Here is a 25,321-nt window from a genome sequence, read left to right as displayed (position 1 = left end):
CGTATTATCGGTCGCGCAACGCCAGTACAGACAAATGTATAGAAAAACACTCGACCGTTCACACTCAACCGATGATGCGTCGGTGCGAAGCCCATACAAATTAAGTTACTCCCGACGCATCTTCCGTCAGATATGAACCTTCCCTAACTGTCATAACCCGGTGGGACGGATAACCGATCGACCAGGGCGAGGTCAGGGGCAAGACTGACGGCTCTACGTGCTATCCGAGGCACCGGTGTCCACGACCTCGACATCCTAACTCGAGGCAATCTCTGAATATGTTCTCAACAGAAAACTCAAAAAGGACTTTTTGGCCCGACTCGGAATTCGAATCCGAAACCTCTTGCGTGGTAGTCGCATACACTACCGACTAACATACATAAATACATAATATCACGCCTATTATACTCGAAGGTGTAGGCAGAGGTGTATAAAATAGTCTCACGTTTCGCTATTAACAATGTAAGTCTTATCTCTTTAAATTACATCTAAACTTATATAACACGTTATTGAATTGAAACTACGCCGACCAGCTCTTTCTATCCAAAAATATCTACACTACCTCTATATTACACGTTATTGAAATGCTATTTATATCCTAAAACAAGTCACTACCAAGAAATATCCAAAAAATAATTACAATATTAATTCTAGTTACAGCGGCATCATCAACTCTATATAAATATCAATCATCCACGTTCACGCTTGACTAGTTTCGCTCTGTGTGTTGTTTTTTAATTACTCTCTACCAAATATTCCGAGAAATATTCTAAATTAAAAATATAGTAGTCTTTATACAGAGAGAATATTATAGTATGTAAATAACACACGAATTTTCGGAAACTCTTCTCCCAATTTTGTAGGTTAGAAATAGATATGGTTAGTGGTCTATTGTCAAAGTAGTTGAAGTGTTTGTCTGAACTCATGTTATGTTAACAAGTTAGACTTGTAACGTGCTCGAGGCACGGAGACGCTCAGCTCAAATATCACTGCACGTACATCTATGTAATGTACGCGTTAACATACTGTGCGTTTACCACACGGTGAGCGGGACTGACTATTTAGCGTATTGATTGCTTTTTTAGGTATGTAACCTATGTACCAACATAAAAAATCTAAAATATATGCCCACTCTATTGCTTTAAAAAGTCAGTATAGCTTACGAGTCGGCAAACGCTCAGTATGTTAACTTGTACATTACATAGATGTAGGTGCAGTGATATTTGAGCTGAGCGTCTCCGTGCTTCGAGCACGTTACAAGTCTAACTTGTTAACATAACATGAGTTCAGACAAACACTTCAACTACTTTGACACTAGACCACTAACTATACGATAAGTCTTCATATCGTCCAAGAGCTATAGTTTCTCTCACAATTAGCGGTTACCATGGCAACCGTGTTATACAATAGAATATTATATTCAATTTTACATTGTTCTAGAATTCCTTTCAAGCTAGGTATTATATATTAATCTATCTGTGAATTTATAATCAATATAGCTATTGTTACTGCTTCTGCGGTCTGAGTAGTATTGTACACGACTGTTGATTACGGGGTTCTATTCCCGAGCCAGGCAGTACCATTTTTTCACAGGACTTTTATTAGACGTGTGGGTTTCTTAACTAACTTATCGATCCTTGAAATTACTAAGGGGTCCCTTAAGGCATTGAGGCAGCCTAGGGTCCCTTGTCTTACTTACAAGGCATATGGGTCCCTTAAAACACTTAGAAGGCTTTCGGGATCCTAATGTTTAGTGTTTAATCTTAGTTTTTAAGCACAGTGAGGTAGCCTAGCCTCTTAGGTGACCTACAAGTCCAATAACACATTTAATCGGTCTAGGGGCCCCTATACATACTTAACGGGTCTAAGGTCCCCTAACGTACTCTGGGGTTAAGAGTCTTTGAGCACATAGGGCCCTTAATATACTTATGTAAAAAGAGGCTGAAAGCCCTTCCAAATACCTTCATATAGTTTTAGGGTTTTACACTTTGTGGTCCTTTAAATTCAACATTTTATATTGACACTAGCAGGTATAATACAATGTTATCCCGTTGATTCCATTCCCGTGGGAATTATGATCCTATTGATCCCATACAAACTTTGTTCCGACAGTTACAAACGCATAAAAAAATATCAAATTTAGTTTAGTTCCTTAAAAAGTTATGTGCGTATATACATTTCTGTGATTTATTTTTATTTTAAACTAGCTGACCCGCGCAACTTCGCTTGCATCACATAAGAAAGGATGGGTCAACATTTTCCCCGTTTTTGTTACATTTTTTATTACTACTCTGCTCCTATAAGTCATAGCGTTAATATATAGCCTTCCTCGATAAATTAACTATCTAACATTGAAATAATTTTTCAAATCGGACCCGTAGTTCCTGAGATTAGCGCGTTCAAACAAACTCTTCAGCTTTATAATATTAGTATAGATAGATTAGGTACTCACCTTAACTCTCTAAGAAAGGCTCCAAAGAAAGGTATTAGCCGGCACTCAGGCATAGCCAGGGCTCTACCCAGTGCCCTCTCATACTCCGCAGACAGGAGGGCCGCTGAGAGGAAGTCCAGCGCCGGGAGGGATTCATCCGATATGCTGAACCAGAAGGATTTCAGTTTGTTTGACCTGAGGGCAAAAAATAGGGCTCAATTTAACCAGACAACTGATAAATATATTTATATACTTGTAAATACATACTTATATAGTTTTATTTTTATTTTATTTTTTTGGACAACTCTCACACGGTCGTCTTATTCCAAACTAAGCAGAGCTTGTACTATGGTAACCAGATAAACATACTTGTATACTTGTAAATACATACTTATATAGCTACATTAACAAGCTCAGAACAGATACTCGTGCTCATCACACTAATATTAGTCCCGGGTGTGATTGGAACCACACGCGGCGTTATTATTGTGGCGAGGTGACCACGTTAACCAAGTTCTCCATCTTCAAGTTATAATGTAAATCGGGCCATTGCAAACATGCGAACTACGTCATGTAATTTTATCAAACTCTCGCTTACACTTTGTCACATTCCTTTCATAGCTTTGATTATGACGCAGTTAATAAGTTTTTAATGGCACGAGTATAGTAGGTTTATTTTTGCTTGCATAACTCTATGTATTAAAAAAACTGCATCTGCAATTTAACCCAGGTAACTGTGTTGTGGAGGTCCGATAGACAGTCGCTGCATGTACAATACTGGTATTCAGCTGCATCCGGTGACACTGGGAGCTGACTACAACATAGTTGGAAGAAAGACTAGGCCAGAAGTTCGTTGACCCGTGATCAAACAAGATGGCAAGAACGTCCATCACTCGATGTAAAACTCGCCGAGATACCCCGGTAATTTTCTTTTATTAGAAAAGTTGGGAAGCTTTTACGAGCCCGCATTAAACTAAGTTTACTTAGTAAATAATATATACTTGCTATTTATTTATCGTACATGTACATATCACGATGTTTTCCTTTACCGTTGGAACAAGTGATAATTATTTCTAACTAGAGGCCGTCCGCGACTTCGTCCACGTAGAAGCCTTTCCCGTGTAAATCCCGATCCCTCGGGAACTCCGGGATGAAAAGTAGTCTATGTGTTATTTTGGGTCTCCAGCTACGTATATATCAAATTTCATTGTAATCGATTCAGTAGTATTTGCGTGAAAGAGTAAAACAAACATCCATACATTCTCACAAACTTTCGCATTTCTATTAGTGCGGGTTGGGGACTTTCCATGCCCTCAATAAATGTATTAAACAAATTTCAGGCATGCAAGGTTTTCTCACGATGTTTTCCTTCACCGTCGGAGCATGTGATAATTATTTCTAATACACACATAACTTGAAAAAGTCATTGGTGTGTTGCCTCGGGTTCGAATCTGCAACTTGCGTGGTAGGTGCAACTTTAATCACTCGGCTTTGTAAATTTTACGTGTAAATTTTAATAATTAAATATTGAATGTAGGTCATTCGATTTAATTTACTCTGTTTACTCATATTGATATTATTGGTTATATTAAACATTAATGCATTCAATAGCCTACCGACCTGGTTTTATAACACGCTTTTAACCTCCAACAGAAAAAGAGGGGTGTTATAAGCTTGACGTGTCTGTGTGTGTTTCTGTCTGTCTGTGGCATCATAACTCCCGAACGGATGCAGTGACTTCAATTTAATTTTTGTATTAAAGGATATTTATCTGCGAGTGTTCTTAGACATGTTTGATGAAAATCGGTTAAGCCGTTAAAAAGTTGTAAGGGGTGAAAGTAAGGGGAGGAGAGGAAATTTACTCGGATGGGGTCTCAAATAGCTTCGTATGATGAGAAAGTTGGTGGTGGGAATATTAGAACGGCTTAACCTAACTAGCCAATCTATAAAAAGTATTAAAAAAAGAAATTGTATGAAATCGGGGGTTTCTTAAACTCTTTATTTATAGTTATTATGCTCTAGGTGTAGGCAGGGGTGCATGACACACACCCACGTTTCCCTTTTTGAAGACACCTCCCGCACTATGAGTTACTCTTGTGTCGCGGGGACTTTTACAAACAACAGACACAAGTACAACCAGACACGAAACTGTTTGTGGATTTGTAACGATCGGACCCGAAGAAAGGACCAAGAAGTGCAGTACAGTAATTGCTTCGATCAGATTTCATTATCATCAGGCTAACCTTTCTTCCAACTACATGGAGCGACTGTCAATCGGACCTCCACAACACAGTTACCTGGGTTATAACACGATACTAAGTAACACTGCTTGTCAGACTTTCAAGCTTCTGACTACTGTTAACGACTGTCACAGATCTTCGAAAATGACAGCCGGGACCCACAATTTAACGTGCCTTCCGAAACACGGAGAACTCGATATGTATAAGATGGTCACCCATCCACAAATGAACCTCGGCAAGCGTAGCTTAACCTCAGAGATCGATCCGCTCGGCTGTTGTTACTTAGCTCCTTTTCACCTTTTCGTATATCTCACGAAATAAGCCAATAATCAAACAAATCTGAACACTTAACAAAATTGTGTAAATACGTACTTATATTTGAATATTTTTGCGGCAAACTCGATAACTCGAGTGGCAATCGGCTTCAAAGTTATTGAATATAAATGGCATTTGAAAATGGCTACCATTTGCATTGACATTTGAATTTTAAATGGCTGCCCCAGTAGCGCAATTGTGTAGTTGACTGGGTTAACGAAAAATTATTAAACTCGTACTCGTAAAAGATTCATCTAAAATGCTCAGGCTATGTAGCTTATTTCGTAAATATTGTTGAAATTGTAATTATTACAGACTGAAACATTTTATTACACACTCATTTGATATCAACAAAAATCTGCAATAGTGACGTCACTACGTCGTATTTCTATACTAAAATGTGTTTTTGACATTTCATAAAGAGTAGCTGATTTGACTGGTAGGCAACTACCGAATTCTCTACAGTCGGTACTGTTGCGCATTGGGAGTGTTTTTGACTGCCATTCTGAGTTTTCAGGTTCGAATCGCGGGTCGCCAAAACAAATTTCGAAGTTACTTTGTCAAAAAATTCACAATGATTGCCTCAAGTTAGGTATAAACTGCTGGACAAGAGTCTCCTGCCGGAATGAGGGAGAGTAAAGGCATTGAGTCCACCACGCTGACCAAGTGCGGATTGGGGACTTTGCATTCCTTTAAGAACTGTTCTAAAGAACTCTCAGACATGCAAGGTTGCGTCACGATGTTTTCCTTCACCGTTGTAACAAGTGATCATTATTTCTAATACACACATCACTTGGAAAAGTCATTGGTGTGTTGCCCTGGGCACGCATCCTCGACCACTGGCGTGGGAGGTTTGCCCTCTTCTAACGTTAAAACGGCTAAACTGTTTTAGATACAATCTATCACTATCTACTAGAAGACATCGCTCCTAATTTTCCCACAAACAAAGAAAAACACACAAAGACAAAAGCAGTTTCTTAATACGAAATAAAGGTAATATTTAATGCTATTCACAATTGGGAATAGAACCCGGGACGTCAGAGTTGACTAATTCTCCTATTCGATGCTCGTGACACGTGTGTGAGGTCACCGACAATCGATATATATGTTACTGTAAAAGCCCGAACTGTGGCAAATCCTAGGATTTTCCGGTATAACCTAAGATTTACCAACTCGCAATGGTAAAAGTCCGAACCATTCTTTTATTTAGAGCTTTTACCTATATTCACTTGATGATATCGAGATGTCGCCGGAGCCCCGCTTCGCGGGGCTCCTCCTTCTGGGTGGTTAAAAAAAAATAACCACGAAGGCTAAGGTGGGAGCTTCGCTTCGCTCGCTCCCACCTTAGCCTTCTAACCTAACCTACCCATGTCGCTATGCCCAAAACTCCTTCTTTATAACTATGTCACAGTATATAATTATACCATGAAATAGTTATAAACATAGTTATGAAGAAGGATTTTTTTATATATCGTAACATACTTTTTAAACTCTGGCTTGTTCGGACTTTTACCATTGCGAGTTGGTAAATCTTAGGTTATACCGGAAAATCTTAGGATTTACCACCGTTCGGGCTTTTACAGTAACATATACATCGATATAGAGAGACTAGATGTGTTAAACTATACCCGGGCGCAGTGGTTAACGTGGTCACCTCGCCGCAATAACCGTAGCGCCGCGTGTGGTTCCAATCACACCCGGGACTAATATTTGTGTGATGAGCACGAGTATCTGTTCTGAGCTTGTTCATGTAGCTATATAAGTATGTATTTACAAGTATATAAGTATGTTTATCAGTTATTTACAGTACAAGCTCTGCTTAGTTTGTAATCAGATGACCGTGTGTGAGTTGTACAATGATATTTATTATTTACTACATTGTATAAGAAGTTAAAATAAATAAATAAATATTGTAATAGAGTCGGTTCTTATTATAGGAAATTAATATCAAATTTACCTAATTTTATCTGTATACCCAATATGACGACTTTATCGTTCAGTAGTTTTTGCGTAAAAATTCTCTGTATTCTCACAAACATTTTCATTTATAATATTAGTTTTATTTATTCCTAGTCGCATCTAGTATCTATATACAAAGCCGCACATAAAATATTTTCTTTATTGAGGCTCACACGCTCTCGAGACAGACGGAAACCGCTCGGATTTCATTCTCTATGTCACTTACACACATCACAGCATAAAATATGTACATACATACATACAAACGTACAGACATACACTACACATACGTTGCTTATGCTTGGTAACTTAATATATATCCAATCCAGGTTTACTAGTCGTAAGTAATTTTTGAATATTTAAATAGATAAATCTATACTAATATTATAAAGCTGAAGAGTTTGTTTGTTTGATTGTTTGTTTGTTTGAACGCGCTAATCTCGGGAACTACTGGTCCGATAAAAAAAATTCTTTCAGTGTTAGATAGCCCATTTATCGAGGAAGGCTATAGGCTATATATCATCACGCTACGACCAATAGGAGCAGAGTACCAGTGAAAAATGTTAAAAAACGGAGAAAATTATGATTCTCTTATGTAACGCAAGCGAAGTTGCGCGGGTCAGCTAGTACATCCATATTTAACATTGTTCTTAAGTCGCACCATATGTTGCTTCACAGATTCATATTTTTAAAAACTCTTCATTACCAAATGTTAATATATACATGAACAAAATCAGGTAAAATTAGTTGGAAGTAATCATTTTGATCACCGTCAGATGTTTTCTCGGTGGAATAATATGCAATACTACAAATATAGGGTTTCGAAATATTTAATAATGTTCAGCGACTTTTAGAACTGACTGTACCAGGAACGAGACTATGGAATCGGTCAGAGGGGCTCTTGGCTAGCATAATAAGATGCCTGCTTTTAAGGGTCGTACTAAGTGGCATTCTTTGGTCTCTACCTACCCCTATGGAAAGAAGGCGTGACTTTAGTTTTTTTTTTCATCGTATGGTTTGTGGTGAACCTAGTGTCAAAGTGTTTGTCTGAACTCATGTTATGTTAACAAGTTAGACTTGTAACGTGCTCGAAGCACGGAGACGCTCAGCTCAAATATCACTGCACGTACATCTATGTAATGTACGCGTTAACATACTGAGCGTTTACCACACGGTGAGCGAAACTATGAACCTCAAAGTTTTCTACACATATGCAGTCCCATAATAAAGCCACTGGAAAATTCCTTTCATAAAAAAATCATTATATTTTTTTCCATTAAAATCTTTCATACAAAGGGCTATTGTATTCTATTTATAGATACCATCCCGTTGCCATGGCTACCGACCATATAGGGATAATACCTCCATATCTTGTTTAACTACGGTCATATGTACAGACACTGTGACGTCACACGCAAATAAATAAATAAATAAGTCAAAGGTGACTGACTGACATAGTGATCTATCAACGCACAGCACAAACCACTGGACGGATCGAGCTGAAATTTGACATGCAGGTACATGTTATGACGTAGGCATCCGCTAAGAAAGGATTTTGATTATTTTACCTCCAAGGGGAGAAAAAAGAGGATGAAAGCTTGTGGCCCTTTTAACAACAGTCGGATTCCGCAAAACTTGTTCTTAATGTAATAACTGGCTGACCCGCGCAATTCGCTTGCGTCGCATAAGAGTGAATGGGTCAGAGTCTTCCCCGTTTTGGTAACATGGTTTTCGTTGGTACTTCGCTCCTAACGGTTGTAGCGTGATGTTATATGTATAGCTTTTAGCCTTCCTCGATAAATAGGTTAACCCAACAATAAAAGATTTTTTCATGTTGCACCAGTAGTTCCTGAGATTAGCGCGTTCAATCAAACAAACAAACACTTCAGATTTATAATATTAGTATAGATAGATGATACCATACGAGTATTATGTAATTTCCCACAAAAATATTCAAATTAAAAAATACCCCAATTTTTGTGACAAGCTACTCAAAAGGGTCGCAAAAGGGTTTTGCAAACAATCTTTCAGGGTGACATAATAATAACTTGGCACTTAAGAAATTGGGACCCTATCGTGAGGGGTTTTGACAGATTAAAAGTAAATATTGAAGATTCCTTGTTAAATAATAATAATATTTTAGTTTGGCTAGCTTTTTCAAAGGTTTGAATTACTGTCTAGCCTTTCTTCCAGCTATGTTGGCGTCGGCTTCCAGTCTCACCGGATGCAGCTGAATACCAGTATTGTACATGCAGCGACTGTCTATCGGACCTCCACAACACAGTTACCTGGGTTATAACCGCATTTCTCATACGTGTGCCAAAACATGACTTTTATGTAAAAACATTTTTGCGAATTCGACTTAATTTTATACACATACTTATTTAAATTTAGAGCCAACTAAATTTTACCCAACATTAACTTGTCGATATAAAATAATACAGTTACATAGGTTATGTTTGACTGTGTCTTTAACTACGCAAAATTAAATTATGTAAAAACGCAAATTATCATGAAAATTGGTTGAATAGTTTAACCATAGGGCGTCGGACTGACTTTCGCATTTTCACTAATACTATGCATAAATCGATTTGCAACAGCCTAATACTAACTAAAATCATCGCACTCATAGCTCTACAAACCAGGTCACTGACCCCACGCGCACCAGTATTTCCCTGAAAACATTTCAGAGGATAAACAAATAATATAATCAGTCGTAATGTCTGTTTGTTCGCAAACATTAAGTACGTAATCCCCAACGTTACTATGGCGAATGTCGACTGAATTTACAAAAACAAGAAGACTCTTGTTGGCAGCTTTTTGTAAAAGTACTTTTTATCAACTCATTTCAGGCCGGGCTTAGAAAACGCCCGTAGCCAGTTGCGCTCACCGGTCGGTAAACGATCTGTTGGTTAAGCAAACCTTGGCGCGGTCGTTCCATAGATGGGTGACCGTATAGTGGTATTTGAACTAGGCGTCTCCGTGCTTCGGAGGGCACGTAAAAAGTCGGTCCCGGTTGTTGTCAATTAAGCTAACAGTCGTTAAGCCACGTCAAAGGCCTTCGGGCTACTTGAACAACTTTGACACTAGGTTGACCACTAACCGTACGACAAGAAGGCAAGAAGAATATTTTTTTAACGCATGACTGTCCCACTGCTGGGCAAAAATGTCCACCGGGTATATAAGAGGGCTGGAGTCCTAGTGTAGGCAGGGCTTAGGGCTTTGTATGTCTTGAAAAAATATGGCAAAACTATCAGGTAAGCAATTTTAATCACGATGTTTTCCTTCACCGTTGCAACAAGTGATCATTATTTCTAATACACACATCACTTTAAAAAGTCATTAGTGTATTGCCACGGGTTCGAATCGTCGACCAAGTCAATCCAATATCAATAAATTGAACACATTACGGTCCCACTGCTGGACAACGATATCCAGGAATGAGGCAAGGTCCTCCCGAAATGAGAAAGGGGTAAGCTTTGAGTCCACCACGCTGATCAAATAAGGTTTTACTTTCAAGAGCTGTGTTAAACGACTGTCTGACATGTCATTGCTCACGATGTTTTCCTTCACCGTTATCTTCTTCTTATCGTATGGTTAGTGGTCAACCTAGTGTCAAAGTTGTTCAAGCCGCCCGAAGGCCTTTGACATGGCATCTTCATCGTTATAACAAGTGATCATTAATTATAATACACACATCACTTGGAACAGCCAATTTTTCCGATTTCAACCCTTCACTTATATCTAAACGTACACTCGGCAATCTTTGATTAACAAAAAAACGCACATTCTTTTAATTGCCAAAAATGCAGCCCTAAGGGGTTGAAAATGGGGTGAAATGAAACCCATGCTAGGGTGGAAGTTAGTAATGGAATAAAAAGACTAGATATCGAAGCAGACACCCCTGTTGGGGGAGGGTGCATAATAAATTGGATTTTACTGTATTTGGTAGATATACTTTTGTTCAAATTGGGGTTTTAGTTATCGAATTAATCCATGGGTAGGGATTTAAATATTTCAGGTTATTGTTCATTAATTTAGTTGCTTAATTTTTAGTAAAATTTATATGTCTATGTTAAATAACTACCCTTTCTTATAAAACCTTGTTTTTAAATTGGATGTTTTTTATAAAAAGCATAAGTATTCCCGGGTAAATGAAATAATTTTTTTAAAAATGATATCCAAATCGATTTACCTGTTGACATTACTAATTGATAAAGAAAACTACATATTTTTATGAAGTATTCTAAGTTAATTTACATACATAAAATAGGGATGCAAAATAAAATTCCGCTGCTGCTCAGAAAAGGATGGATAATTTGGTTTAATCAGAAACCTGAAATATTTATCTACATATAACGTAAATAAAAAGAATAAGATTAAACGCGGTAAGATTGATAACACAAGTAAGAGGAAAACGGTCAGCGGACCACTTTTCACGTCAGTAACAAAATATTCTAAAAACCTTCGAGAAACAGCTGACTCATTTTACTATAAGGCTGTGTTTCCATCTGAAATGTGCTATAGCCAAGCGGTAAAGGGAGAGGCACTTTATCCTGCTAATCCTACTAATATTATAAATGTGAAAGTTTGTGAGAATGTATGTATGTATGTATGGATGTTTGTTACTCTTTCCAGCAATTATTACTGGACCGATTACGATGAAATTTAGTATATAGGTAGCTGAAGACCCAGAATAACACATAGGCTTTTTATCCCAGAGTTTCCGAATGATCGGGATTTACACGGGGAGGGTTTCCACGCGGACGAAGTCGCGGGCGGCCTCTAGACTCTTATAACAATATACAATAAATGAATTTCACCCATAATGTCCCACTGCTGGGCAAGAGTCTCCTCCCGTAATGAGGAAGAGGTTAGACCTTGAGTCGACCACGCTGGCCAAGTGCGGGTTGGGGACTTTGCATCCCTTCAAGAACTGTTCTAAAGAACTCTCAAGCGTGCAAGATTTCATCACGATGTTTTCCTTCACCGTTAAAACAAGTGATCATTATTTCTAATACACACATCACTTGGAAAAGTCATTGGTGTGTTGCCTCGGGTTCGAGTCGTCGACTACTATGTAGAGGTTTGAATGAACGCAAGGGTAGTTTGTAAGGCGTTCTCGAGTCTCTGCCTATATGGGAAGAAGGCGTGATTTTATGTGTGTTTGTATGTATGTATGTATGTTCAATCTATACTAATATTATAAAGCTGAAGAGTCTGTTTGTTTGTTTGTTTGTTTGAACGCGATTCTTTCAGTGTTAGATAGACCATTTATCGAGGAAGGCTTTAGGCTATATAACATCACGCTACGGCCATTAGGAGCGGAGTAGCAACGAAAAATGTTACAAAAACGCGAAAATTTTTCTTCATTCTTTCTTATGTGACGCAAGCGAAGTTGCGCGGGTCAGCTAGTAAGAGAATAAAACTTATTTTTAGGCCGTAAGTTTTGGCGTAGGTTATTCTAAGGCTACAATCTACGCTTAAATCTGAACAGAGCTTTAGGGTAACGCAACGCGGGTTTCTTTCAGGCAGATCTCGGTAAAGCAAGGTCGCAGTGACAGGAGTTTGAGATGGGTTTACAGACAGATAATGCATACTGCGGTACTCAAACTTTAGTTTATACTATTTATGTAGTTAGGAATTTTGAGGTTAGAATTTCTGATGTCAAAATTCGGGATAATTTCTGAAAGTAATTTTAAACTCTCGCTACTTGTAAACATACATAAGTTAAGGTCGCCACGCCGCTACCAGTGCGACGGGAAGTCGTGAGTTCGAGTCCCATACTGAACTACTGAACCAATTTGGTATGGAGATATTTTGATACCCGAGAAAGGGCATAGGCTACTTTTTACCCCGGGAAAATGACGCATTTCCATGGGAAAATTAAGATGGCGGACGAAATCGCGGGTAAAAGTTACCTAGTGTAATATATTTAACATATTATACCTACAATATACCTCAAAAGTTGTATTACCCCGGTCCACTCAAACGCTCGTAATATCGTAACAGAGTGGTCAGCGGCAAGTAATATGTTCTCAGACATATTGCCTCTTATTTCTGAACAAAGATTTACTAGCATGTAGCTCTTATGAAGGCACATAAGTTATAATATACACAAAAATATTACTGACCGGACCTTTAAAATTTTCTATAGAAAAAAATATACTTGATTATTTCATGCTTGTTTTATTTGAGGGTGTAAGCAGAGGTCTATGAAATACACATGGATTGTTGATCTCATACATACATAAACACGCATATTATTTTATTAAGTTCAAATTAACCCTTAACTATAAAATGGTTAGAAATAATTCAATAACTACTCGGATCGATTTTGCTAGACAAACCCGAACATATGACTTGGGAAACGAACCCAGGACTTCTTAGAGTCACACACACACACACACTCGAAATACAGTCAATTAATCTTAATAATAAAATACATTTAACAATACATAAAAAAACACAAAATCAACAATTCTTCTTGATAAATCTTCTTTCTTCTTAATAATTCTTCTTTCTTTCAGATGTATATAAGTAAATTCAGCAAGTAGTTTCCGCCGGCCTACAGTCTACATAAAAGCTGAAGGCCGAAAGAAACCCCTTCTGAAAATACCTGTTCTTCTTTCTTCTATTCTGCTTTCTTCTTTCTACTTCTTTGTCCCTCTGAAACGGTCTTATGACTAGTGTAATGGAGGAAAGTATTGACTCCGAAAAAAAAAACGGTCAAGTGCGAGTCGTACTCATACTGAAGGGTTCCGTACCATCCGTATAATTAAATATATTATCTATACTAATATTATAAATCTGAAGAGTTTGTTTGTTTGTTTGAACGCACTAACGTCGCATACAAAACCCTTTTTACTCTTTTGATACGGGACCCTAAAAACATTAAAAAGCAAGAACGAAACTATTTTAATTTACAAACCAAAAATTCATACAAAATACATAGTTTTATATAAAAATAATATTATAATATTATCCAGCTATGTAAAGTACCACCTGGGTCTTAAAGGAGTCCATACACTAGGTAATCAACATTTTATAATAATATTATGTGCAGTGATAGCCGAGTGGTATAAGTTGGCACCTCTCACGCAAGTGGTCGACGGTTCGAACCCAGCACACCAATGACTTTTCGAAGTTATGTGTGTATTAGAAATAATGTTCATTTGTTACAACGGTGAAGAAAAACATCGTGATGCAACCTTGCATGCCTGAGAGTTCTTTAGTTTTTGACGGTAAGGTAAGGTCAGGTGCTACTCGTAACCGACGGTCTTGTATGACAATATGTATGGATGTGAATGAAGCAAGGGATGTTTGTAAGGATCGTACCAAGTGACGTTCTTTGGTATCTGCTTACCTTTATGGGAAAAAGGCGTGATTCTATGTATGAATGGGATAAATAAGAAATAGTTACAGTATATTTTCTGCTTATTTTAAAATTAGATGATAGTAAGTAAACTTTAATATATACATCTATAACCCCGACGGTGACTGACTGACATAGTGATCTATCAACGCACAGCACAAACCACTGGACGGATCGCGCTGACATTTGACATGCAGGTACATGTTATGACGTAGACATCCGCTAAGAAAGGATTTAGATCAATTCTACCTCCAAGGGGATAAAATTTGTATGGCAATTCTGTTCTAAGTAACAAACCACAAGTAGTTCACCTACAAGTTTAAACATACTATAATGCGAAAAGACTTTTTCCCCGACCTAATATTTATTTTATTTTTGCTACAATGCAATGTATCCGGTTCTTTATCCGGGCAACTTGATTAGTTTTAAAGCCATCCGTCCCGGTTATACCCGGGCATGTCCTAGTTTCACAATATTGAGTTTCAAACTTTATTTTTCATCATATTTTTTATACAAATTGGATTTTGTAATAATATGTGTTCGGGTTTGTGTTTATACAGCGAATATTGTAAATGCGAAAGTTTGTAAAGATGGATGTATGTTTGTTACTGTTTCACGAAAAAACTATTATACGGATTTTAATGAAAGGAGAATGGGCACTCCTGGGCGGTCGGCGGCCATTAATGAAAGTAGTGTCAAATTAAAGTAATGATAACTAGGAACAACTTTTACTAAGAACGTTTCGCTGAAATCCTTTCAGGAAACAATATATTGACATGTAAATATAATGGAATTTCATAGAACAAATACAATTATTTCGTGTCTGTAATGCATTTAATGTTGTGTAATAACGTTACATCTTCTTATAACGATTGCAATGCCATCAAAATGAACAATAATCGTAACTCGTATCTATCTATCATATGGTTCACCTAGTTTCAAAGTTGTTCAAGCCGCCCGAATATTATCTTAGTTGACAACAACCGGGACCGACTTTTTAAGTGCCCTCGGAAGCACGGAGAAGCTCAGTTCAAATACCACAATGCGGTCACCCATCTATAGAATGACCGCGCCAACGGTTGCTTAACCAACAGATCGTTTACTGACCAGTGAGCGCAACTGGCTATGAACGCCTCGTTTTTAAGCTGAGCATTCAAGACAGATAAGTCGTCTCAGTGAATATATTATAGAAGAGCAAGATGTTTACTTGTTACGATATTTATATATTTACATGTTATGATTGTTCGAATATTAATAATGTCTACATTTGTATGCAATAATATAAATAGTACTTTTTATTTAATCTCCGAATATAAGCCAAAAATATGTTTTTATACTATTAAAAGTGCTCAAAAACAAAAATGTATTTTGTTCGTCATATAAGTGCGTCGCGGCAATAAAACTTCTACACGGTAATTATAGGACTAAACTACATTAAAAAACAAAAAATCAAGTTTGGCCGCGGATCGCCCAGGCTCCATACTATTTTGCCCATTCTCCTTTGGTACACTGATAGCTTATATTCTGGATTAATCTACAAGATACTTTTGTACTCGCTAGTGATATTTTAAACACGAAAGTTTGTAAAGTTTGTAACACAGCGAAAAAAACACCTTTATATTTTTTTTTTGTATTTGTTGTTATAGCAATAATTTGTGAAAATTTCACTAGTTCTACTACTTACGTACTTCTAGCTATTACGGTTTATGAAATACAGCCTGGTGACAGACGGCTAGACAGCGAGGGTTTAGTTATAAAGTTCCGTTTTGCCCTAAAAATAGGATGTATTCATCCCGGAAAACAATATAAGCATCTTTCCATAAAAAAATGCAGATATATCTCATAAAAATCTAATTTAAACTTGCACTTACTTCAATCCAGCCACAATCTCCATAGCGCCGTTAAAGTTGCCGATGTTCCAGCAAGTGAGAGCGACCCTCAGCATGCAGGCCAGAGCCGTCTTCCGATCCTCAGTGGTCGTCTGTGAGAGGACCAGGTCTGTGACCCACGCTGACACCTGGGGAAGAAGATAAGCATTAGTATAGGAAGTATAAGAAGGAGTGGAAAATAAATCCTTTTTTTAGGTGACAACTCCCGCACTTAGAATTGCTCTTGTGTCGCGGGTACTTTTACAAACATACAAACAACGAACAAGAAGCTGTGTAGCTTGGCGAGGAGAATACATGTAAAACACTATTATTGTATTATATGAATAAATGATTAAAAAAAAAGTATAACCAAACCCAAAACAATTATTCGTGGATGGCATAAATAATTGTATCGTGTGGGAATTGAGTCCACAAACTCCCGACGCAGTGGTAGCAGCGTGGCGACCTAAACCACTGCGCCACGGAGGCATTTAGAAATATCACCATCTTTTGCTACGTACAAGGCTACTCAGTTGTTGGACTATAGTAGTTATCTCGAGCCGAGAATCGAACCTAGCGATCAGTGCCTCAATTCTCTACTACTAGTCTGCCTGGGACCACGGCGAGTGCAACCTGCGCCGAAACGTTAGGCATTTTAAGGTAAAATGCGTGTTCGCGTTAATTCCCGTATTCTATTATACATTAACCACAGATCGTTTATCGACCGGTGAGCGCAACTGGCTATCGTTTAAACAGAAACAGTCGTTTTGAGCAGAAAAAAACATATTTGGATTTTTTGACTTAAAAGTAACATAATTTGTGACCTTAGAAACCACTTGGCAAACACCTCAAGTCTTGGCAACAACCAAAAATAACAGGAACACATATTTATTAAAATATTTATGCAAACACCACACTAGGTACCAGTACCCAGGTAACTGTGTTGTGGAGGTCCGATAGACAGTCGCTGCATGTACAATACTGGTATTCAGCTGACTCCAACATAGTTGGAAGAAAGGCTAGACTGAAAATGAGTCTACTTAGTAAATTTGAGGAGCCTAGTCGCGTTTACCGGTCAGTAAACGATCAATGTGTTAACGCGGACATTACATTGGCATTACTGAACTCATGTTATGTTAACAAGTTAGACTTGTTACGTGCTCGAAGCACAGGGACACTCAGTTTTAATAGCACTATGCGGTCACCCATCCATGACTTGACCGCGCCTGGGATTGCTTAACCCTGTCATCGTTTACCGACCAGTAAGCGTAATTAGCTATAAGAAGTTTAATCTCTGTGTTTTAGCTAAAGACCAGAGAACATCACTGGGTACGATCCTTACAAACTTCCCTTGCCTCATTCACATCCATACATCTAACCCCCGGTTTCTGAGGTACATTTAGCGGTAGTTTATCTATTTGATAGTGTCAAAACTCATACAAAAAACGCTATTGAATAGATAAACTACCGTTAAACTCAGAAACCGGGGGTAAGATGTATGTATGTGAATGAGGCAAGGGAAGTTTGTAAGGATCGTTGAATGAAGTTGTTTTACTGTGTCCAAATACGCTGTGTATGAAATTTGTCGAAAATCTTGCTAGCAGTTAAATCTGTAGGGCGTCTCTGAATTATGTAACGTTGGGACGATAATCAGTATTCAAACGCACCGCCCGAAATAAGCCTCAACCCTTAGAGTGGCTGCCATTTTGTTTTTTATAGGACATTTTTTACTTTTCGAAGTTATGTGTGTATTAGAAATAATGATCACTTGTTACAACGGTGAAGAAAGACATCGTGATGCAACCTTGCATGTCTGAGAGTTTGATAGAACTGTTTTTGAAGGTATTCAAAGTCCGCGACCCTTCCTCTTTCCAGGAGGAAAGCTCTGCCCAGCAGTGTGACATAAATGAGTTATTTTTTATTTTGCTTTGACCTACCCCTTTGGTTAAAAACCATAATTTGATGTATGGAATAAATAAAAAAATGGTTACGGTACCCTAAAATCACAGTAATATTTTACTCAATAATATGTATGTATTTACAAGTACATATATAAAGTATGTGTTATCAGTTACCCAGTTACAGTACAAGCTCTGCTAAGTTTGTAATCAGATGACCGATTTGTCCAAATATACTACGTTTTTTAAAGTTTTTATTTCGCAACTAAAACCGATACCTTACAACATACAGTAGCCTAAACCACTCAAACCAAAATTCCAAAAAAAAAAATTCACAAAAATTCCTAGAATCAACTTTTCACAATTAAACTCAAAGGAATTCCAACAAAAACACAAGCGACGTCACGCTCAATAGCTAGTCAATCTATTTCAGTCAAAACAAAGGCAATCCTTTGTACAACAAACAAACAAAAAATAGTTTTAGTATTTCACAGAATTTCTATATTGATTCGAAATATTTGCGTACAGAGAACTTGTTGAATAAATATTTGTATGTACAAACACTGAAATAGGTCAATCTGGCTTTGGATATATAACTAAATAAAGAACTATATATCTATAGAACGATATAGTCTGAATATTTACTAGAGAGCCTTGGCAAGCACAATTTATATCCTATATATAAAATTCTCGTGTCACAATGATCGTTCCCGTACTCCTCCGAAATGGCTTGACCGATTCGCATGAAATTTTGTGAGCATATTGAGTAGGTTTGAGAATCGGCCAACATCCATATTATACATCAAGCACACCCGTTTCTATAGCCACGTTAAATTTGGAGTCTCGGCAGTCATTTTTAAACATCTTTGACAGTCGTTAACAGTAGTCAGAGACTTGAAAGTCTGACAACCAAACTGGTTGTCAGACTTTCAAGCTTAGTATCGTGTTATAACCCAGGTCATTGTGATATGGAGGTCCGATAGACAGTCGATGCATGTAAAATACTGGTATTCAGCTGCATTCGGTGAGACTGGAAGCTGACTCCAACATATTTGGAACAAAAGCCAATTTTGTTAAGCTGATGCTTTTTTTAATAAAAATTAGGTCGGGGAAAAAATCTTTTCGCATTACAGTACGTATGAACTTGTAATAAAATCTCTTTGTCTTCAAGAATCACAAATGAGCACACGGTTCATTAGGTTTCTTTCAGTGAGCTCGTGAGGAACCCAAATATCGAGCTTATTCGTGTAGAGAAAAGATTTTTACAAGTTCATACATACTATAATGCGAAAAGACTTTTTACCCGATGTAATATCTTTTTTGATACTAAATCATGGTCTCTTTAGTTCACCGAGACCTGTCCCATTATATAAAGGCAGACGGGCGAAGTCGGTTTAAATATCATTTTATTTACACTTTGAAGAAAGGACGTGGCTTCACGACTTTGTTATAAAGGAGGTAGGCAGAGGTGTATTTGATTTGAAGTGGCAATTATCGTAGATCTTTGATTCTTATTTGTATTTATTGGATTACAAAAGAAAGAACAAGAGAGCATCTGTAATATACATACAAATCTTCAAAAATGAAATGAGAATGTTAAGGCGCCGATAGCCAGTTGCGCTCACCGGTCGGTAAACGATCTGTGGGTTAAGCAAACCTTGGCGCGGTCATTCTATAGATGGGTGACCGCATAGTAGTATATGAACTTGACGTCTCCGTGTTAGCGCATGTAAAAAGTCGGTCCCGGTTGTTGTCAATTAAGATAACAGTCGTAAAGCCACGTCAAAGGCCTTTGGACGGCTTGAACAATTTGCAATGAAAGCTTTAGACGTGCAACACTTTTTTTATTTTCAAAAAATAATTACTAGTTTTATCTAATTTATAAGATTGTGGCTCTATTTTCCAAAACGATAGTGTATGCAACTGTTTGTCTAGTCTTAGATTTGATTCCCACGTCAGACAAAATGCTATCGACTTTTATCTTATTACATTATTTCCAAAAAGAGTAGTAACGTGTCAAGCATAATAGCCAAAGACTTACATCTTAAACAACCTATTAAAAATGTAAACCTATTTATATCTCTGCCTACACCTTCGGCTTTAACAAGCGTGATAAAAACCCTTAACAAAACAGAATCCTTTTAATATACTCCACATGTATCATTCGTGACCTCTACTTGACCTTTGACCTCGGCTCAGGTGGGGTTAAAGTACTTTTTAAGGGTTACTTTTACACATTAGAGAATATGTTGGATTTCGTAGCACATTCTACGCAGTTTCGTAGCAACGTAGACGGTGCTACGACGTAGTATTTCGTAGATTGTGAAAAGATTTTGTTGTGTGTAAATTAAAAGGAAAAATGTATGCTTATATTATAAATGCGAAGGTTTGACAGTCTGTAACTCGTTCACATATAAACAGATGAACCAATTTTCTCATAAAAATTGCATGGAAATAATTGACGAACTCAAATTAATAATATAATTCGTAAAAATTTATAACATCAGTGACCCGCAGACTTATGCAGCTGACGGTGACCTGTTTCATACAGATACTTAATTTGGAAATACACAGAATTATTCATTATAATCTAGATAAATCTCGCACGCCATGGCTGTCCCTAAGTTATAAGCTATAGTCCTACTAATATTATAAATGCGAAAGTTTGTGAGAAATTGAGAATGTACGTATGGATGTTTGTTACTCTTTCACGCAAATACTACTGAAACGATTACAATGAAATTTGGTATATAGGTAGCTGAATACTCAGAATAACACATAGGCTACTTTTTATTCCGGAGTTCCCGAGGGATTCGTATTTATATGATAAGGGTTTCCACGCAGATGAAGTCGCGAGCGGCCTCTAGTTTAGTATAAATTAACATAGGATTCTTTTTACAACGGGAAATCTTGTTAACTAAACAAAATCGCGGGTAGATACTAGTAAAAGGTATAAATATAAATAAATTAATAGATTTAAACCATTACTGTCTCACTGCTGGGCAAGGGTCTCCTCCCGTAATGAGGGAGGGGTTAGGCCTTGAGTCCACCACGCTGAACAAGTGCGTGTCGGGATGTACTTGCTTCGGCAGTACATATACTAAAATATAAACATAATATAAATAAATTAAATATCTGATACAATTATCACGGTAAGTCCTTAAATAGTGACGTGGACGGTTTGACAGCACTAGTGATGTAACTATGTCGATATCGACTTAATTGCCTAGTATTGTAGCTCAATTCTATATTATAACTATCAACAACAAGCTAGTTATCGATAAATTTTGCATTATTATGCTATTTATTGATTCATTTTCTTAATTATAAAATTTTTAAAATATATTTGCTATAAATATAAAAAGAAAAGAAAACATATTTGAAAATTACACACACGGAACAATTATTTGTGCGATCCACAAATAGCTGTTTCGTGTCTGGTTGTACTTTGTGTCCGTTGTTTGTATGTTTGTAAACGTCCCCGCGACACATACAAGATCAGTTCTTAATGCGGGACTAATCTTAAAAAAAGTAATTTTACTCTACCCGGGAATTGAAACTGCGCTTTCAAAATAAGTCACATTTACCAACGCACAGACCAGAGGCATTTAACATAAAAAAGTACTAAAATAAAATACTTATTCTATTATAATGTCTTCATTAACAAAACACAAAGTCTTTCTTTCTCCATTAAATCATTCAAAACTTATTAATTCGTATCAAATAATTATATTTTCAACGAACAATGTGAATCTTTTGAATCGTCAACTTTGTAAAACTCAATTTCAACGTTATCCCAACACTTGAAACTTTTCTATTGTTCCAATGTTGGCGGCCAATGTTTGGACAAAGGTTGGCACAAATATTTGTTCCAATGTTGGTAAATGTTTGAACAAATGTTGGCACAAATATTTGTTCCAATGTTGGTATATGTTTGAACAAACGTTGGGTCCAATGTTTGTGACCAATATTTTATCAAATATTGTCTATAAAGATAATTTTGGGTTAATATACGTTTCGCAATTAACAATGTTAGTCTCATGTAATAGGGGGCAAGCCTATTGCTATATACCGGACACATTACCAAACTCCGGACTACTTTTAAAATAACTAAAACATTATTTTTATTTTACCGATGTCGATATAATTTTGCCACAACACTATTAGTTCTCCAAGTATATTGGATTATACGTAAGTAACGATTATATGAGATAAGCGGCAATTAATTAATTAATAATTACATATAAGAGATTATATCAGTCTAGCTTTTCTTCCAACTATGTTGTAGTCAGCTTCCAGTCTCACCGGATGCAGCTGAATACCAGTATTGTACATGCAGCGACTGTCTATCGGACCCCCACAACACAGTTACCTGGGTTATAACACGATACTAAGTAACACTGCGCGTCACACTTTCAAGCTTCTGACTACTGTTAACGACTGACAAAGATCTTCGAAAATGAAAGCCGGGACCAACAATTTAACGTGCCTTTCGGAAAACTCGATATGTATAAGATGGTCACCCATCCAATTCCCAACCTCGGCAAGCGTGGCTTAACCTCAGAGATGGAACCGCGCGGTTGTTGTTAACTAAGCCACGAGCTCCACAAGCGACTATATGTGTGAAAGTTAATTTTAATAATTAAGTTAAAACCTTAATCAATTAGTTTCCCTCTCATATCCACTTACGTTTATACATTTAGTTAGTTTAACCTCGTTTTCTCACTTAAACTATGAATAAATAACTCTTTTAATTATTTACTTACAAACCTTTGGTAGTTCAGTGTTTGTTAATAGAGGTTTCAAGTTCGATTCTCCGATAGAACAAAGAGTAATTGTAGTTATTTCAGTTTAAGTGAAGCTTAGATTTTAGGGTTCCGTATCCAAAGGGTAAAACGGGACCCTATTACTAAACCTCCGATGTCTGTCTGTCTCCAGGCTGTATCTCATAAAGCGTAATAGCTAGAAAGCTGAAATTTCCACAAATTATGTATTTCCGTTGCATAAAAATTTTAAATATTTATGGGTCCCTATACAATAAACGTGTGTTTTTCATATTTTTTTATAATAATCATACGGAACCATTTGTGCACAAGTCTGACTCGCACTTGGCCGGTTTTCTGATATTCATATTGCTAGATTATGTTTAATATATTATTACAATTGGAGCTTTTTTTTTTATCTTTACTATAGTTAGTGGCGAACCTAGTGTCAAAGTAGTTGAAGTGTTTGTGTGAACTCATGTTATGTTAACAAGTTAGACTTGTAACGTGCTCGAAGCACGGAGACACTCAGCTCAAATATCACTGCACGTACATCTATGTAATGTACGCGTTAACATACTGAGCGTTTACCACACGGTGAGAACTATAACCTTTAATCCTTATTTCTTAACTAGCTGACCTGCGCAACTTCGCTTGCGTCACCTAAGAGAATGGGTCAAAATTTATCCCGTTTTTGTAACATTTTTCGTTGCTACTCCGCTCCTAATGACCGTAGCGTGATGTTATATAGCCTAAAGCTAAGCTGATGTTATATGGCCTAAGAGCCTTCCTCGATAAATGGGCTATTCAACACTGAAATAATTTTTCAAATCAGACCAGTAGTTCCTGAGATTAGCGCGTTCAAACAAACAAACAATCAAACAAACTCTTCAGCTTTATAATATTAGTATAGATAATATTAAGCTATGAATCTTGTTAGTCGTAAGCAGGATATATAAAAGCTATAAAAGTAAGCATAAGTTAGCCAAGTTATATGAAGGCAGAACTCGTTTGAAAAATCTATACTAATCTAATAAAGCTGAAGGGTTTATTCGTTTGAACGCGCTAATCTCAGGAACTACTGGTTCGAATTGAAAAAATCTTTTTGTATTGAATAAACTATTTATCGAAGAAGGCTTTAGGCTATATAACATCATGCTGCAACTATAAGAAGCGGAGAAGCAGCGAAAAATTTTCCAAAAACGGGGAATATTAAGACCCATTTTCTCTTATGTGACGCAAGCGAAGTTGCGCGGGTCAGCTAGTAGTTAGATAAGGCTCTGTGAGATAATAATAATATCTATACTAATATTATAAAGCTGAAGAGTTTGTTTGTTTGTTTGAACGCGCATTTCTCGTTGCTACTCCGCTCCTATGGGTCGTAGCGTGATGATATATAGCCTATAGCCTTCCTCGATAAATAGGTTATCAAGCACTGAAAGATTTTTTCAAATCAGACCAGTAGTTACTGAGATTAGCGCGTTCAAACAAACAAACAAACAAACAAACTCTTCATCTTCTTCTCTTTGGGCATGTCTTTTAATATGTAATTTATAATATAGCACTAGCGGACCCGAGAGACGTTGTCCTGTCTACACGTTAAAAAATATTGTCCAGCGGACAAAATTGTGAATCTAAACCATTCTCAGATCCCCTTGAACACACACAAAAAAAAACATCAAAATCGGTCCAGTCGTTTAAGACAAGTTCAGTGACATACACACTAACAGAAGAATTATATATATAAAGATATGGGCATTATTCCAGAACTAACCTCGTTGAATCTCCTAATAAGTGCTCGGACAGTACTCTTCACCGGCGGCGTGTGTGTGGGTGGTGCTCGCCTTATCACGTGTCGGTCTGATACTGCGCCTAAAGCACCTTCTCCGCCAAGATCTAGGGTCACCTGGCGTAGATAGTCGATGGGGGGGACCTGGGGACAAGAATAAGAAGTTAGTAGAAAATACATACATAAGTTTGTAAAAGATTGTATAAATGGTGTTCTTTGGTCTCTGCCTACATTATTGAGAACAAGGCCTAATACTATTTATGTATGTATGTATGTGTGTATGTATGTATGTAACTATGTATTTACAATACAATTTACAATTAATATAAAACCATACTCCAAGGTGTCTTACCAAAAGGTATCGTGTTATAACCCAGGTAACTGTGTTGTGGAGGTCCAATAGACAGTCGTTACATGTAACATACTCAAAGGTGACTGACTGACATAGTGATCTATCAACGCACAGCACAAACCACTGGACGGATCGAGCTGACATTTGGCATGCAGGTAGATGTTATGACGTAGGCATCCGCTGAAAAAGGATGTTGATCAATTCTATCCCCAAGGGAATAAAATGTGTGATTAAAGTTTGTATAAAAATTCTTTCCTAAGTCACAAACCACGCGAACGAAATCGCGGACAAAAGATAGTCAATCTATAAAACTGTCGGTATGTTTGTTGTT

General features: G+C 37.2%; 1 protein-coding gene across 1 annotated transcript in view; it reads right to left on the bottom strand.

Moving 5' to 3' along the window:
- Nucleotides 1-25,321, bottom strand: part of LOC142985333 (1-phosphatidylinositol 4,5-bisphosphate phosphodiesterase epsilon-1-like) — a 137,077-nt gene that overhangs the window by 45,536 nt on the left and 66,220 nt on the right. The window contains exons 5-7 of the mRNA XM_076133443.1: nucleotides 24,624-24,782; nucleotides 16,192-16,337; nucleotides 2,453-2,626 (exon numbers count right to left, since the gene is read on the bottom strand). Coding sequence (XP_075989558.1) covers nucleotides 2,453-2,626; nucleotides 16,192-16,337; nucleotides 24,624-24,782 — 479 coding nt within the window. The remainder of the gene's footprint in view (nucleotides 1-2,452; nucleotides 2,627-16,191; nucleotides 16,338-24,623; nucleotides 24,783-25,321) is intronic.

This window comes from Anticarsia gemmatalis, chromosome 29, assembly GCF_050436995.1.
Source record: "Anticarsia gemmatalis isolate Benzon Research Colony breed Stoneville strain chromosome 29, ilAntGemm2 primary, whole genome shotgun sequence".
Classification (NCBI taxonomy): Eukaryota; Metazoa; Arthropoda; class Insecta; order Lepidoptera; family Erebidae; genus Anticarsia; species Anticarsia gemmatalis.
This window is presented reverse-complemented; position numbering and strand designations above follow the sequence as displayed.